The 18,313-nt window shown below is 46.7% G+C and overlaps 1 protein-coding gene across 3 annotated transcripts in view; it reads left to right on the top strand.

Annotated features, from left to right (window-relative positions):
- Epb41l4b (erythrocyte membrane protein band 4.1 like 4B) overlaps positions 1 to 18,313 on the top strand; it is a 149,356-nt gene that overhangs the window by 102,209 nt on the left and 28,834 nt on the right. For all 3 annotated transcript variants that reach the window (XM_059254384.1, XM_059254382.1, XM_059254383.1), the window contains exons 16-20: positions 1,422 to 1,624; positions 3,849 to 3,967; positions 8,800 to 8,925; positions 13,400 to 13,467; positions 16,701 to 16,799. In XM_059254384.1, the coding sequence (XP_059110367.1) occupies positions 1,422 to 1,624; positions 3,849 to 3,967; positions 8,800 to 8,925; positions 13,400 to 13,467; positions 16,701 to 16,799 (615 nt within the window). The remainder of the gene's footprint in view (positions 1 to 1,421; positions 1,625 to 3,848; positions 3,968 to 8,799; positions 8,926 to 13,399; positions 13,468 to 16,700; positions 16,800 to 18,313) is intronic.

Below are 18,313 nucleotides of genomic sequence, written 5' to 3'. Positions count from 1 at the left end.
GGAATAGCTGGGTCTAGGTGCTTAGATTCTACCATTAGAGTCTTTTCTTACTCCACCTACATTTAACTTCTGCTCATCTTCTCTCCCTTCACGCTTTAGCCTCTTTGCAGGGATATAACTACTTTATGTCTGGGCAAGATGGCCACAAGAAGCTTCAGTTTACATCCTGATGGCCAGAACTGACTTACTTATTATACACTTTGAACATGGTACCCTGGCATGACAGTACTTTATGAACACATAAAAATGCTTTAATTTCTTTTACAGTCAGAAAAAAATATTTAGTTGAAGAAAGTATGTTATGGTGTTATATCAATATACTTGCTTTAATATAAGCACCGCCAAGAAATATAATTTTTAAAAGTCTTTATATTTATGTATGTATGTATGTATGTATATATGTATGTATGTATTTTTGGAGAAAGGGTTTCTCTGTGTAGCTTTAGCGCCTGTCCTGGAACTCGCTCTGTAGACCAGGCTGGCTCTCAAACTCACAGAGATCTACCTGCCTCTGCCTCTGCCTCCCAAGTGCTGGGATTAAAGGCATGTGCCACCACTGCCCAGAAAAAGGTTTTATTTTTTAATTATGTGGATATGTGTGTGCGTTTGTATCCATGAGTGCAGTGCCCGAGGAGTTTGGAAGAAGGCAGTGGGTCCTCTGAGCCCAAGTTAGAGACAGTTGTGAGCCACCCAGAAGAGAGCTCCTATCCTTTCGATTTCAGCTGTTAGAAGTTAGGAACAAGTGAGGGCATCCGGGTAAAATCCCTCTAACCAGAATTGTGGGAGGTTCTGGCTGGCCATGCTTGAATTATAGGCTACCCCTGAGAAGAAATGTAAGGGCAGAAACATAAGAAGGACTTTCTGAATTGGGGTGGATAGAGAAGAGACTCTGGCTTATAACATAGGATGATTTAAGCATTATTTATTGTTTTTCTTTCTTTCATCTTGCATTTAGAAGATGCCTTTTTCAAAAGAAAAAATACGTTTATGTATATGAGCCTTTGGCCCCTGTATGTCCATCACATGCATGCAGTGCCTGTAGAGGCCAGAAGAGGGCATCAGATCCTGTAGAACTGGAGTTACAGATGCTTGTGAGCTGCCACATGGGTGCTAGGAACGGAATCCAGGTCCTCTGCAAGACTAGCCAGTGCTCTTAACCACTGTAGCATCTCTCCAGCCCCGAGGATGGCTTTTTAAAATGCAAGCCATTTTATTCCATTTCAAAGTGAAGACATTTTTAAGGTCGAAGATGGCAGATTGCTAATGTATACAAATGCCAACTTGGATCATCATCTTTGGACATAGTTTGGCCCAATGCCCTCTAAGTAGGGGTCTGTTTGTTGAGCCTCGTGGTCTTGGGGTTTAAGGTGTTAGCAAAATGCTGTGTTGTTCTAAATCCTGACTTTGTCGCCTGCCCCCAGCTACCCGCTCTCCTCCCCAGCGCTCAGCCCTACAGAAAGACTGCCTTTCGGCCTCGAGGAGAATGGGGGCACACCGTTCGCCCCCAAAGCTTCGGGGAGGCACCACCACCAGCTCCAACACCACTCCAACTATGGCCTTTCGCTGACCCTGGAGAAGAAGGAGGGGCCGCTGAGGTCCCCAAACTCCAGCAAGGCCCTCACCAGTGAGTGTGTGGAGGGAAGCAGGGTGGGGTGGGGAGGGTTAGTGGGGGGGCAGAAATGGGTGGTGTTGCCATGGCTACCGGGTTTGGGCAGCTTGGACTGTAGAGCCTGATGCCTGGAGGCAGAGCCATCTAGAGCGGTCCGCTTCCTGCTTGCACCTTGTTACAGATTCCTCTCTGCTCCCAAGTTTAGACTTGTGCCTGTGCAGTGCTCAGCACTGGCCCCGGCTCGCTCTAGCAGCGGAAAAGAGAAAAGGAGGGAAGCGGCTGGGGTTCCTACTGTCCTGATCACAGTAAAATCTCCTCTGCCCTTGGTGACCCCTGCCTCCAGCAGCAAAGTGGTGTAGGCATCCAGCGGGCCTGTGGTGTAGTTCATCCTGCAGACGTTAATAACAGTAAACAATTAGGCATGTGGTTGCCAATATGACTCATTTGGCCCCTGCTAACTCTAATAAGAAGGGGCTTGCATTTTTGCATGTTATATCATTTTCTAGAAACTCACTTTTACTCTCCTTTATCTGGGAATTTGTCTCTGATGAACTGAGGCAAATAAATAGCTTTTCCTTTTTCTTTCTTTTCTTTTTCTCACTCTGTAGACCAGGCTGGCCTTAAACTCACAAGAGATCCAGTTGCCTCTGCTGGGATTAAAGGCATGTACCACCACCATACATGCCCCTTACTTTAAATATTTATTATTTTATTGCTTGTCTAAATCTTTTTTTTTTTTTTAACTAGCATTCAGTGTTGGGTTTCAGTGTGGCTTTTTTCAAATCTCATTTCTGTTTGTTGATCTTCCCTCTCCCTGTCCCCTCCTGCCCCCAGGAGCCCTTCTCCACATTCATGCCACACAGCCCTCATACCTGCCCCCTTCAGGAACACCGAGGCAAGGCCTGTTAGAGGCAGGGATGCTGGCTCTTGCTGTGCAGCTCTCTGGGTTTGGGCCCCTCTGTGAGCAGGAGTCAGGGTGTACAGTGAGTGCCAAGGAGCCTTCTAGCCTGACATGGCAGGCAACCCGGAGCCGATGAGACAGGTCGAGCTCCTCAGCCCTCATCTTCAGACCACAAGAGTCATGTGAGGTTAGCTGAACGGAAGGTGGGCACTCCTGGCCCACTGGGGGTGAAGAATCCAAACCCTGGCCAGGCTTGCCTACATTCACCTCATCCTTTTGCATGGAGGCAGCTGTCACGGCCTTCTAACAGGACCCCTCCTCCAAAGCAGTCCCCATCTAGAAGCTGCCGATGTCAGCATTAAGACCTTCTGTTCCTCCCTGCCCCGGGATAAGTCCACACTTTGGGCACCGTCTCATTCATACAGGCCTCCAAAGCCTCACCCTGCGGTCCCAGACTCCCCGACTCTTCCCACACTCCAGCTGCACGAACTTCCATTCTTTAACCAAGTACTGTGCGATCTCGCCCTGTCCTCTGTGATTGCTCTTCACTCTGCCTGCAGTGCTTTTCTCTCTGCCCTAGTAAGCCTCTACGTCCCTCAGGAGCCGGCTCACATGTTATGAGCACGGCCTCCCCTGCACCCTCCCGCCATCGGAGCGTGGTGGTGGTGGTGTCTTCTCTCTTGTGCCTATGGATGAAATGATGAAAGCTCTTTGTGCTTTTATGTGGACTATCTCCCCCAACACACTTATACTAGAATCATGTTGTATTTGTTTATTTCAACTCCCCAGATGCCAGTTGCTAACAAGCAATAAAGCACAAGCTTTATTGTATAATGAATATTTGATATTTAGTGAATGTTTAATGCATTAATGAATAAATCCAAGCTAGAGGGAGGTGGGGTGGCAAACAAATGTAACACAATACAAAGAGCCAATGGCTTTGATTTGAGAAACATGATTCTCCAAGGTGCCTTGCTGTGCCTATCAGCCTGGACACCCATCTTTTTAGCATGTAAAGGGCCTTTCCACATTTAAGGCTTTTTATGAGAATAACCTCATGCAATAAATACTACAGCAACCCTGCAAGATAAGTGATTTCTGTTTTCACTTATAAATGGCCCAGAGGCTCAGAGAGGTCAAACAATATGCCCAGGGCCACCCAGCTCCTATCTGAGGGAGTAAGGTGTGAAACCTCGATGTCAGATGTTCTTGCTCAGCAGCATCAAGCAGGAGGAGCAGAAAAGGAACTGGGAGCCAGGCTCCTGCAGGCGTCTCTGGCCCCTGTATCTGGCTACCATTTCAACCTCCACTGTTTCCCTTCCTGTGGCTGTGTTGCAGAACTGAGTCCAGGAGCACCTGCCCTGTACAGTGAAGCCGCTGCTCATCTGAAGAAGCTGGAGCTGGAGACTGTGAAGACGGCGGGACCCTGGCCTGCCCTGCACATCAACATAAACAAGGTGTCAGGCTGGTTCGGCATGGAGTGCGCTGCCCCCGCACCCCTCACCCCGTGCCTGAACCTCAGGTGTTTCCATTCCAGCTTTGTGTGTGTGTGTGTGTGTGTGTGTGTGTGTGTGTGTGTGTATGCATGCTCCTGTGTGTGCTGGTATGCATGTGTGTATATGTATGTGTGCATGCTCATGCTTGGGCAGGTGTACCTGTGTGTATACATACACATACTCATGTATGTGCATACACTCATGTGTGCAGATGCATATATATGTATGTGTGTGCATGTGCATGCACACTTATGTATAGAGGTCAGAGCACAATCTCAGGTTTTGCTCCTCAGGTGCTATCCACGTTTATTTTGCAGGCAAGACCTCTTACTGGCCTCAAACTCACCAAGTAGACTAAGCTGGACTCACAAACCCTGGCCCCTGGGGCCCTACCTGTCTCTGCTGACATCAGGCACTACCATGCCCAGCTTTTTTTTTTAAAGATATGTGTGTATGCCTATGTTGGTATGCACACGTGTGTGTGCCTGTGGAGGCTGGAAGAAGGTGTTGGGTCCCTTAGAGCTGGCGTTCCATACCTAATGTGGGAACCAAATCGATGCTCTATGAGAGTACACGCTAACTGCTGAGCCATCTCTCCAGCTCTATGCCTGGCCTTTTCCCATGGGTCTGGGCCTCGAACTCAGGTCCTCCTGTGTGCACAAGTGCTTTACTTACTGCGCCAGCTCCCTGGCTTCTCCCCTGCAGCCTTCTTGCCCTTTCTGATTAGTCTGCCTCAGGAACAGAGCCCCACTTGCCTTCTTGATGAGTGAGCTGCGGGCAGCAGCAGCCTGTGTACGGCTGTCGGGTCTCTTGGAACTGGAGTTCCAGACGGTTGTGAGCTACCGTGTGGGAATTGAACCCGGGTCCTCTGGAAGAGCAGTCAGTGCTCTCAACCACTGAGCCGTCTCAACAGCCCCAACTTCCTATTCTTAATTTAATTACTTTCCCTACCTATTTCCAAGTGGTAGCCCAAAAGACAGCAGGAATTTCAATCTTATCAGATTTCCCATGTGTTAATTATCTGTACCAACAGTTTAAATACACATCTGATTGTTTCCTTGTCCCTGGTGATACCCCTAAACAGATGGCTGGTTCCCAGCTATGACACCAATACTCCATTGTCATTTATTTGTATGTTTTGAAATCTTTAATGCCATATTGGACAATATGGTTTCTTTTTACAGTTCACAATTGAACATAAAATATGGTGATTCAAAAAAAACAAAAAACAAAAAACCCACACAAGTGTTGGAGCCATGCTCTGAGCTGCAACTGTGGTCTTGTCATGTCCTGTGGAGCCACTTTTGTGTGTGTGCAGGCACGTGCATGCATTCGTGAGAGTGTGGGGTGCATGTGTGGGCATGGATGTATGAGTGTGTGGAGGTCAGAGGACAACCTGCGTGTTGGTCCTCAGGCAGCTTCCACCTTTACTGGAGACTGGATCTCTCAATGGCCTGGAACTTCACTACACAGGCCAGGCTAGCTGGCCCTGTGGGCACCCAGGGACCTGCTGGTCTCAACCTGTGGTCATCAGTGAGATGACAGAATGGCCCACACTACCCAGCTTTTTAATACAGCTCCTGGGGATTCAAATTCAGGTCCTCACACTTGTGAGGCCAGTACTCCACCTGGAGCAACCCCACCCAGCACTAGTGATGCCTTTTAAGCAAACAGTTCACACAAAGATGCACAAATTTTTACAAATTTCATGTTGGTCTTCAACAGAGGTGACTCAACATAAGCGAGCAGAACTGCTTTCGGCTTTGTCCAGCTGGCTCAGAAGCAAGTTAGCTTGACTTGTATGTCCCAAACAACGGTTTAGGTTGGCTAAATTTAAGGGGGAAAAATCAGTGCTGAATCCTTTTCTTATTTTAGCAGCATTCCATTATTTTAAGTAGGTCTTCATTACTCTCAGTATAACCACTTCCCCGGAAGCCTTTGTCAAAACCCTCCAAAGGGCTCCTAACTAATTAAATTTCTGTTTGCCAATATGCCACCCCCCAAATTAAAATCAACTACAAATACGTCTATGAAAAAATCCATTCAAGTATGAGATAAATATCTTAATGTAACTGGATATACAAACACAAAATAAATTACCCTAAACCCACACTGTAAACCTTCAAGATAGTAAGTTATATGTGAGTTACTTATTTCCCTAAAGGAAGATGCTCCATCCCTTGGGATAATGAATCCAGTGTCATATGCCATCCCCAAGCCCAGCACGATAGTTTAGTATCATTACTGTTCTCACATCTCAGGCATACCTTGCTGTATTTCCTTTTCTAACTATAGAGTCTAGCAAAAGAAAGCCATTCATACTTTTTTTCTCATGTTAAAAATTTTCTCATGTTAAAGCATCATTTTGTATGATCCTGAGCAAGTGGCTTCCCATGGCCCTGCATCGTTTTTTTCTCTTCTACAGACTGGGGGAAATGTCACTCTACTTTCTCTTCTGATCATGTAAATCTTTCCCCTTTTATGGAGGAGAGCTTGGAATTGAACCTTGTGCCCTCCCAAACTGTAGAACCAGCCCCAAATCGTCTGCCTTCTGCTGAAGTGGAGATGATGAAGGTACCAGCAAGAGAAGCCAACAGAAATGGCTTAGCAAGATGGCTGGGCAGGAAGACACTGCTGCCAAGCCTACATTCAATATCTGGGTCCCACGTGGTGGAAGGAGAGACCTGACTCTCCAAAGTTGTCTCTGACAACTCCTCCCTCCCCCCACTAAACGAATAAATAAAGACTTTAAGAAAAACATGCAAAAGTACCTACCTCCCAATAGGATGGACAAATGAGACTCCAGTGAGTCATGCACATGCATTATGTGGCTGATGGCTGGTTCCTGATACGTTCTTAGTACACATCAGCTACTGGCACTTTTCTTTGCCATCCCCATTATTACTATCATCACCACCATTATCATCATTGTGGTCATCATTATCACCACCACCACGGTCCCCATCACTGTGATCATCATCACCATCATGGCTGTCACCATCATCGTCATGGTCACTACCATCATTGTCATCTGTCATCTATTTTTGATGGTACCCTACAGAGAAACCACGGAGATTTTATTTCAGAACACCTGCCTTTGTCTCTTTGGTACTACATGGCATCGCTGAATCTTCTCTCCCAAGTACTCCTCTTGCTTGTTGGGAGGTTCCTTCAGTCCCTTCCTGGATTCCATGCCCTATTTCCTTATTAAATACATTAAATACTTGCCCTGCGCTTCCTCTGTGGCTTTCATAATATTCTTTTTTTTTTAAGATTTATTTATTTATGTATATAGTGTTCTGCTTGCATGTATGTCTGCAGGCCAGAAGAGGGCACCAGATGTCATTACAGATGGTTGTAAGCCACCATGTGGGTGCTGGGAATTGAACTCAGGTCCTCTGAAGAAGCAGCCAGTGCTCTTACCCGCTGAGCCATCTCTCCAGCCCAGCTTTCATAATATTCTTACAATGGAGACCAAGATGATCAATGGGACTTTTGGTTTTTCTGAAGCGGGGTCTCAGCATATGGCCCAGGCTCATTTTGAATTCATCGTCTTCCTTGTGTACCCCAAGTGCTGGGGTTGTAGAGGAGTGCCACCATGCCTAACCTCAGTGGGACTTCTGATTTAGAGACTAACAATTTCAGGACTTGAGGAAGTTGAGGATTTTAGAATGTTTCCTTCTTGCCTTGGTGCATGGTGGCTGGCCTGCCACAGTACCTCCTGAGACAACTGAGTTGGTGTTAGCAATCATGAGGTCTTGTGCCTTTCTTATTAAAGCACATATCTCTTTTGATAATAAGTGGGTGTCACCATCATCGTCTGTAGAAGGTATTTATTGGACACTGAGTCTGGCTCAAGTACCATATTATGCTGAGACGTGCAATGACCATGACCGACAGTATAGTAAGCCATTAGACATTATTTCCCCAAAGTGACACGTATACCATCCTAGATAGTTCAGGGCTACATGCAGAGATGAATTCATTTTATTTTAAGCACTGTGTAAATACCATGTCTGCTACAACAATAGTTACAAAGCCTTTGATTTCAAAGATATTATTCTTTGAACATGATTCAAGTATAAACACGTAGTCCCAGGTAATCCACCTTAATTGAGTCACATGAACTCTTAGGGACATATTCACTTCACACTTGGGAGATGGCAGGAATTGTGAAATTAGTAGCAAATTCCTGAAGTCCAATAATGTGATACAGGGGCTGGGAGTGTGGCTCCATGACAGAGCATGAGGCCCTGGTCATCCCTGCTGCTGATAAATGGAACTAACTAATAAGGTAACAGAGATGCAAATTCCTTATTGAGAGTCATGGTTTCCAGCAAGATTTTACGAACAAATATCAGCAAGTATTTTGTGTTCTTTCCTTGATGCTGCAAATTACAGACCTGTGTCTTGCTCTCTGAGGTAGCAGTCTGGGGGGAATAGCTCTAGGCTGGGCTGGGGAGGAGCTGCTGTGGCCTTAGTCTGCCACTGGTTCTTGCTGATACTGAAAGGCCCTTTCCTGTCTTGAACCTTCACCGTGGTACCTGGTATGTCCATTCCCTCCCTCGCTAGAGAGTTGGGTGGTATGTGGGAAGGCTCTGCATTGGAAAGCGGCAGCACAATGGAAGTGTATCAGGGGACAGACACACACACACACACACACACACACACACACACACACACACACACGCACAGACACTCATACCTGTGTTGTTTGCCATTGTGGTTGTTGGGGAGAGAGTTAGCATGTGTTTTTTCTGTTTGTTCACGATCTGTCACCTGCTGTATCTCAGGCCGAGGAAAAGAAAGTTTCTGAGAAGACTCTTCAGGCCCCGCTGCTGCCGTCTCCCGTGGCCGATCACGTGAAGTGTAACATTTTGAAAGCACAGCTGGAGAACGCCTCTCGTGTGAATGCCCAGGTACGTAGCGGGGAATGCTCCTTCAGTATCATGTTTCAGGAGTTCCTCTATGCCACAGAGGAGGTCAGTGACAGCGCCAGTCAAGGGCCAGTATGGAAACAGAAGCCACCTCTTGGTATGGGAGACTGGACTTTATTTTATTTTTTAATTACATTTTATTTCTTTGTGGGGAGAGATGCAGGGGCCCGTGCTGGTGCAGGTCAGAGGACCACATGCAGGAGTCGGCTCTCACCTTCTACCATGTGGGTCCCAAGGATTGAACTCGGGGTGTCAGACTTCACAGCAGGCACTTTGACCTGCTGAACTGTCTCGCTGGCTCTGGGGAGCCTGGGTTTTCGTGCGGAGAATTCCTGAGCAGTGTGGTTATTATTTATGCAAGCAAGTGGAAGACAGAGAAATGGGAGACAGCGGGTCTTACAGGCTCGTTGCATAAGGGCCCTCAGCAGAGCTGCATCCCATCCCGAGGGTTCAGTTAGTCAGTGTGGGGGCTGGCAATCTGCATGTCTAACCAGCTCTCTGAACTGCACTTTGAGTCACACTACTCCAAGGGACTGGAGGGGGCGACTCCAGGAAGCACTTTCCATCCCGACAGCTTGGGGAACAAATATTCTGCAAATATGGACATTTGAGTCCTATGAGGTGGAACTTAAGACTCCTGAGCTCAGGTCCCGTGGCCTGCTGTGGTATTTAACTTTCTGATGTACATGTGGCTTGGTCCCACACCCTGAGGCGGAGAGGGGGACTTCTGCCGACTCTGTGATGGACAGGATAACTCTGGATCTCCCGGTGCTGCAATACTGTAACCTGATTTAGATGTTCCTGTGGAGGAGTGGGGCTCCAGAGTTAAGAAGCCAGGTTGGGGTAATCCAGAACAGGAAGCCGTGAATTCCTCCTCTCTAGCGCCCCCTGTTGGCAAAGGAAAATTTGTTTGCTGGTTCTCAGCCCGCGTCCAAGAAGGAGGGGTGAATTTGGAGATAAGAGAGGATAGTGTCATAACTGCCATAAACCCATAGCACAGATCACTGACTCCACAATGACCACTAATTACACTCCCTAAATGAGGGTTCTAAGACAGCGACACCAGTCACAGCTGATATGCAAGGAGAAACCCATTAGCTATCCCTGCCCTGAAAACAGAATATAAAAAGCAGTGGTTGGGCTGACAGGATGGCTCAGTGGCTAAGGGTTCTTGCCACCACCCCCTGAAGGTCTGCGTTCAATCCCTGGGACCCATATGGTTGAATAAGAGAGCCAACTCCTTAAAGTTATCCTCTGACCTCCGCATGTGAACCATGACAAGCATGTCCCTGCATATGCACACACACACACACACACACACACACACACACACACACACACAAAGTAAAAAGAGAATATATTTTTTTAAAAAGCTAAGTTGTCCAAGAGCTCGTTAGAACAGTAGGTAAGAATAGACAGGCCTTCTGAACCCACTGTTTCTACTTACATTGCCAAGAGAAAGTGCTCAGCAATATCTTCATTCTCTATTTCCCAAGTAACAGTCTATATGATTTAAATCCTCCCAGAAGATGCCATGAGAAGCAAGAGCACGCTTGTAAGGTTTCTTCCACTTGGAGGCTGTGATGTAAACAGGAAGCAGGACAGCATAGATTACCTAATGCTGGGACCCTCTAATACAGTTCCTCATGTAGTGGTGACCACCCAACCATAAAATTATTTCATTGCTACTTCATCACTGTAATCTTTCTACTTTTATGAATCATAATGTAAATATTTGTATTTTCTTTCTTTCTTTCTTTCTTTCTTTCTTTTTTTTTTTTTTTTTTTTTGGTTTTTCCGAGACAGGGTTTCTCTGTGTAGCTTTGTGCCTTTCCTGGAACTCACTTGGTAACCCAGGCTGGCCTCGAACTCACAGAGATCCGCCTGCCTCTGCCTCCCAAGTGCTTGGATTAAAGGCATGAGCCACCACCGCCCAGCTAATATTTGTATTTTCTAATGGTGTTAGGTGACCCCTGTGAAAGGGTCATTCGACCGCTAGAGGGTCGCGACCCACAGGTTGAGAACTGGCTCTGGTTTGCGTCCTGATCTGTTTCTTAGTAATGTTACCTTCAACTTGTTTCCTAACTTCTCTGAGCCTCAGTAGTTTTGTAGGGAAAGTGGGGACTAACTAGCTGGGCCTGGTGGTATACACCTGTAGTTTGTGGTCCCAGGTACTTGAGAGGCAGAGACAGGAAGGTCTCTAAAGCCCAGGAGCTAGAGACCAGCTTGGGACCACAGTAAGATTTCTTCTCATAGGGCTGAAGAGACAGCTCAAGGTGAAGAGCATTTTCTTTGCAAGCTTGAGGACTGGAATTTGGATCCCAGCTTGCATACACATGCCAGGTGTGATCCCATCCACGCCTGTAACCCCAGCATTGATCGGGGTGGAGACAGGGGGATTGCCGGGGCTTGCTTGGTGCCAGCCTGGTTGTAAAGCCACTAGCTCCAGGTTCAGCAGGAGACCCTCAAAGGTGGATGGCAATTAAGGACTCCTTTCTCTAGCCCCTGCACACCTGTACACACTCACGCACATACACCAGTACACTTCATGCACTCACAAGTTAAAGAAACCCAACAAAACAAAACAAAAACAGATTAAAAGCCACTGCCTTCGGTAACTGTGGCGATGAAAGGATACCACAGAGCTTCTGACACAGTGTCCTACATTAGCTCATGGAAGTACCGGTCAGAACAACCGCAGGCTAAGGTGAGGGAGGTGCTGGGGATGTCAGTGACACTTTTTAAAGGACAGTCAGGTTGGCTTCTCACCTCCAACTGAGCGATTTCAGGGCTGTCAGGGTGGCTCAAGTGATAAAGGCATTTCGGGCCAGCCCTGATGACACTGTTTATCTGTGGGGTGGAAGAAGAGGATTAGCTCCCCCAAGTTGTCCTTTGGCCTCCACGTGCATACTGGGCAAGTGCACACATGAGCAGACACACACATATAATGTAATAAAAACATTTTTAAAAACTCAGCTGTTTCAAGTTACGGTCACAACTGATGATCTTAACGGCCCTCCTGGTGTTGTTTCCACGTATGCCATTTTGTACTAACACCAAACAAATAAACCTGGTATGTGCTCCATAGCTCACGAAGTGGATGTTATGCATATTAGGAAGCTCTGCCGCGTTCCCAGGGGGGCTCCTGCTGCAGGAATCCTCCGGGGAGGATCCAGGTTTCTGCTATAGCGAAGACGTACTATGTGTCAGCAATAATTCACGTTGGAAAGTGTGGGAAAGGAGAGGAAATAGACGCGAAGAAAAGAAAAATATCCTGCCTAGACAGTAGTGGAAGGGCCTAAGAGCAGTGGAGGGGCAGAGAGGCAGGTGTGAGATCAGCAATTCCAGGAACATTGGCCCTGCAGGGTGCTTACTGATCACCCTAGAAATGACGCACAACCACCCCACCACACCCTTCAAGGCAGCATGTGAGCCTCTTAGAGATTCCAAGAGGTTCTGCAGGAAAGGAATCTGCTTTATTTTCCGACGCCCTAATGGCATGGACCCCTTTGTAAATGGCTCCCTCTGACCTCCACACTAGTGTTCTCAGGAACCCAAGACCCTACCATAGGAATCCCTGGGTTATTGCGGTTTGAGAGTTTGTGGTGTAGAGGGGCTGGTATGCAGCCCAGCATCCTGCCAAGGGCTAAGCACCAGTTCCCTATGGAGTCCGTGCAGAGCACAGGTATATGGAAAGAAAGCCAGTGGTACTGACTTATGCTGACTCTGGAAAACACGGACAGGAGACAGGGCTGCATCCAGGTGTGGACAGCTGTGGCAGCCTGAGAAGGCAGTGCCCTCCAAGCCAGTGTCCTTGGCATCTTGGCTCAACACCTATTCAGAGCGAGGCTGAGCATGAGGGCTGTGGGTTGGGCATCTCCCCCACTGACTGCTGGTGTACATACTATTCAGCTGGCTGTGTGGGTGTCCCCTCCTCCCTTGTCATTCTCAGGGACTCACCAGAGGGAGGAAGATAAGACTTGTATCAAAATCAAATGACATCATCCCTTCCAGGTTTGTTCCTCGGATGTACAGGTTCCAAGTTCCATTTAAAGCTGTAGCTGTAAATGCTGCACGAGCCTGTAGCCCATTCTTGTTCTTGATACATAGAGTGATGTAAGGGATTGAACTGCGGGGTAGCTTTTCCCACAACATCCCTTTCTCATTCAAGCAGGAACTGACACATAGCAAGTGCTCAATAAAAGTATGGCTGCAAGGACTGATTGTATTTGAATGATCACATCTTAATCCTCAGCGTGAATGACTCGAGAAAACTTCGTTTTCGTTGTTGTTTACTATGTAAATAGAGTAAGTTTGTGATCGGCAGGACACTTGGTGAGTTACGTCCGTGGTTCCGTGGTCCTTCCCAGCTCCTCGATACTTTGAATGTGAAAGACCTGAAAGCATTTTACATGGCAAGCTAAGTTACATTTGACTAATTTGTTTTCTTTAACAGATTGTAAAGGAGGAGCCCACATTTGTAAATATCAATAAGAAATCGAGTCTTCAGGACACTAATGTAAGGTCTGTTGCTTCTTGTTTGAATGGGGAAATGATACTGTGCCCTCCCACTATGCTGGAAGGATCTCTCCTGGGGAAACGGGGTGACAAGAGCAGAGAGAATATGGGCCCAAGGAAACCAGTTTGAAGACTTCCTGTAAGCCTCCAGAAGGTTGCTTAGTCCCAGATTAACATTACTTCCTTCTGTGCTAGCACAGAACTCAGCCTCCTTGAGTGGTTCCTGGAGCACACGGAGCTGACCTTACAGTTCTCCAGCAAGACGCTCAAAAGCTCTGCTCTCAGAGTGGAGTCATCCTTGGTAACACAGGAAAGAGGAGCCTTCCCAATGGCTTCTGCTCACTGCTCTTCCCTGGGCCTGTCATTTCTCTGCTCCATCAGAACTGGAACCACGTGGGTTCACTGATGCTCTCAGCCACTATCACCCCACCCCATGCCCTGGAGGAAATCCCTCTCTCAGCCCCAGTGACTGACAACCTGTCATCATGGCAATCCTTTCGGCATCTTGGTGGTCCTCACAGGGCATCCTTGGGTGCCCCTCAAATGTACAACAGAGTCTCATACTGAAAATCCCAGATTCTGGCTGGGGAGGTTAACTCAGTAGTAGAGAGCATGCCCAGCATGTTTAAGGCCCTGGCTTCTATCCTCAACAACACAAAACAGACAAACAAACCAAAAACTAGACTCCTGAGTCCCACCCCAGTTCTTGAGCTCCTGTGTATTGGTGGATGGGAGTAGGAGAGGTAGTGAGGACCCAAAAAGGCATTTTAGTGAATGCCTGAGTGTCATAGGGAATTGTTATACCCGAGGCTCAAAGCAAAAGCTAAAGTTTCTCTATGTTGTCTTACGACTGCCAGTCTGTATTCTTATCCAAGTTTGTCCATGTTTGTCATCCTCCAGGGATACATTCCCACCTGGATTTTTTAGGGACTTAATTCAGGCTCGGGGGTAGGGGGTGGGGTGGGCAGTTGAGTTGGAGAGTACTTACTTTTCTATCATGTACAAGGGCCTGAGTTCCATCCCCAGCACTGGAAAAAGCAAACCAACCAAACAAAAGCCTTTTCCCACCCTGTCCACCATCTTCTTCACCTGTCTCCAGTCTTGGAGAACAGCATTATTATCTACTTCCTACCCAAGCTTGAAACTCAAGAGTCCTTGTCCCCACCCACCCACCCACCTCATCCCCTTGTCTAATTGGTCATCACCATGAATCAATTTGACTTTTTTATTATCTCCAAAAATATGTTCAGGAACATAATCCCTGTCCTTCCCTATAGCAAGCTTTCTCATCGGACTATCTTTGGATCACTAGCCCCCAAATAATGACTCAGAGACTTATTATTAATTATGAAAGCTTGGCCTTAGCTTAGGCTTTTTCCCACTAGCTCTTATAACTGAAATTAACCCACTTTTTTTTTTAATTAATCTACATCCTACCACATGGCTTTTACCTCTCTGCCATTCTGTGTGTCCAACTTGTTCCACATCTAGATGGTGTCCCCTCTTCCTCTCTCTGCCAGGAAGTTCCGCCTATCTCTCCTGCCTAGCTATTGGCTGTTTGGCTTTTTATTGCACCAATCACAGCAACACATCTTCACGTAGCTTACAAATAACACCTCCTACTCCTCATTGTCTCTAATTCTAGATCATTAATACCCTGGCTCTCCCACTGGTACACTCTTGGCTCTGAGGACATTTTTGCAATGCAAACCTGATAATACCACTCCTCAGACTAAAACCTTAGTGATTGTCATTGCCTCCAGAGTAAACTCAGCCCGAGGTTCCTCCTGACAGATCCCTCCCTGCTTTCCTTCTGGTCCCTGCCCCTTGCCCTGCTGCTGGGACCTCTTCTGTGTTGGGGTAGTGAGGATGGTACCCTGCATTCCGCCAGGCCTCCACTCGGTCTCGTACATTGATGGTCTTCCCTGCATCAGGCTGAGAACCCTAGGAGATAGGGTCGTTTCAGCGACCATGAGCAGCTACCCTGCAGTTCCAGCCTAGGGAACCATGAATGCAGCACATTGACTCCAATTCCTTGTTCATCCTTTCCTGTGTTTATTCAGCAAGCATTTACTAGGCACTAGCTGCATACTTCCCATGTAATCAGGTCATGAATAGAAGAGAAAATGGAAGTGGGGAAGTGTCCATTGCTTTGTCAGGAGGTCCTTGCTCAGGGCCTCAGCTTGTCTCCATGCCTCTTTGGTGTTAGGAGGTAATTACTGTTTTTTTTTTAAATATGAAATCAGTTATGACTGTAAGAATATATTAAAGACTTCTTAAAATCACTGTTTTGGGGCCAGGGAGATGGCTTAAATGACTAAAAGGCGTCACTGTCAAGCCTTCCAACCTCAGTTGAATCCTCAGACCCACATGATAGAAGGACTGTGTGTTCTCCAACCTCGGTACAGAGGCGTGCACATACACGGAGAATAAATCAATAAAATCTGATAAAGATCAGTCTTAAAAAGATCCATTGGGTTGTCATAAATGACTGAGGAAAAATAAAAGGGAAAAACCAAAAAGAAAAAGAAAAGGGAAATTTAATATATTTTTACTTTTATTTATGTGTTTGAGTGCATACATATAGGTGCCCTGAGAGGCTCGAAGAGAGCATCATATCTTCTGAGGGCATTATGGGTAGTCATGAGTGCTGGAAATTTGGAAGAGCATTTAAGCATTCTTAACCACTGATCTGTCTCTTTTTGAAAACATTTTCTCAAATACATAGTATTAAAATATTTTGGAAACAGTCCTAACGTTCTTCTGATTATATTTTTTCAGTTAAAATACAGTACTGTGGATACAGTATTTACTGTTCACTGTAGCTTCATTATAGACTACAGTTATAGCCTTTGTGGGCTATTGGGCTAAGTATCATGGCTACCGGATATTGGGAGCTAAAGCTGTGTTAGCCATGGGATTTTCTTCATTCATTTCACAGCAAGACCTGGCTATGGGGCCAAACCCTAAGACTGAGGTTGGAGCTTTTGAGCAAGGCAGCTTTATTTGGTCCCTCACCCAGTTATATTTAGTTCCCCACTTGCTACAGTCTCATATCTATAATTTTTGCTTATTTTTTGAACTTTTCTGGTTTTGTAATATAATATCAATTATTAGTTGTCAAGAGCAATTGGATTTCTGGGCCATCAGAATCAGTAAGCTGTATATTAACTGAGAATCAGTCCAGAAGGATAATACAAGAACATTAACCTTTTTTTTTTTTTTTTCTGTGTCTCTAGAAGCCCCATTCCTATACGCGTGGAAACAGCCCAGCCAGCTGTGGAGAAGCCAGAAATCAAGCCTCCCCGAGTGAGGAAGTTAACAAGACAATACAGTTTGTGAGTTCTGCACTTGTCTACCCCCCCAAGTATGCATGAATATTTAGTGATAGCCCTTCCCCAGGCACCTTGTCAGATGGCCAGCCACCAGACTCCATCTAATTCGCATTTAGGTTGTAATGGCCCCAGAAAACATCACACAGAGGCCACACTTGTCGTCATTGACTGTGGTGTAGTAAACTGTTCCCAGCATTCCGTGCTTACCACCTCACAGAGGATTGAGAGTCTGGCACAGCTTCTCTGTGCTTCTCTGTTGGGGTCTCCTGCAAGGCTACAAATTGTCCCCTAGGGCCTTGGTCACCTCTGAAGGCTCCTTTATGTGGTTGCTATCAGAATCCATGGTCAAGGAGGTTGATGGGCCCGGGTTACCCTAAGCTTACAGTCTTGTAAGGTTTCTCTGTCTGAGAGCATGTGAGAGGAGGCAGGGAGAAGGCCAGCAAGATGGTGAGTCTTGTATAGCTTCATCACAGAAAAGACCTTCTATTGTTTTCGACATGTTCTATTTATTGGAAACACGTTGCTAGGCCCAGCTCACACTCTAGAAGAGGATTACATGGGTGAATGATTAATAAGACAGGAACCACCAGAGGCCATAGGAGAAGCTGCCTCCACACCCCATGTCTTGATAGTAAAGTGCTTAGCATAATCAGTCAGCAGAGAGAAGCATGGAGCTACCTAAGATGTCAGGACCTACCCAGTTTTCTTCCACTTAATCCAACAAAAATCTCTTGGCTGCTGTTCGAGGCATTGTCAGGTATTAGCAAAACGGCAGTGACAATCCCCATCTGCCATCTCACTTTGTAGTCTCATAGCGTCCTGGAGGCAAAGACAGACTTGTAAATAACTGCCCAAACAAGACAGGTGAGCGCCGTAAGAAGGGCAGGTGGGCTCAGCCACAGGTTGGAGTACTGACTGCAGTGGCGTCCTCATTTTTGGCCCGGACTGTGACTCAGGCACTACACCTGGGTGTGACGTTTGTTAGAGAGCTGCAGAGGGATCTCCAGGCACCGTGGAAAATGTAGGCAGTCTCAGCCTCCAAAGATTTTAGATAATGTTCAGGCCCATTTGTAGCTCTGAGATCCTGAGAAATGAACACTTTGAACAAGCCTTTCTTTCTTTCCATTTTCTCGTGTGTGTGTGTGTGTGTGTGTGTGTGTGTGTGTGTGTGTGTGTGTGTGTTCAGTTGGAAGCTCTGCTTTGGCCCCCCATTCCAAACCCTGCCCCTCTTAGAAAGCCCTCCAAGTGGCCACTCCTCCCCTGGAGCTGCTCAAGACCTCACCTGCAGGGTATTTAAGCCCCGGTCCCTAGACTTGCCATGTGATTTCTCCTCCTCCCTCCCCCATCTCACTTCTAGGGGGCTTGAGAGTCACCCGAGAGTGCTTGGCTCATTAAACCTGGACTTTTAATTTGGCTTGATCTGGCTTATTGTGTCGGGGGAGAAACCCACTCCCGGGGATTCAAAACTACCTATCATGCATGTTTGCACGTGTACAGGCACTCGTGTGTATGTGTGC

The sequence above is a fragment of the Peromyscus eremicus genome, chromosome 2 (genome assembly GCF_949786415.1).
Source record: "Peromyscus eremicus chromosome 2, PerEre_H2_v1, whole genome shotgun sequence".
Lineage (NCBI taxonomy): Eukaryota > Metazoa > Chordata > Mammalia > Rodentia > Cricetidae > Peromyscus > Peromyscus eremicus.
The sequence above is the reverse complement of the archived record's forward strand: the minus strand, read 5'-3'. Positions and strand labels throughout refer to the sequence as shown.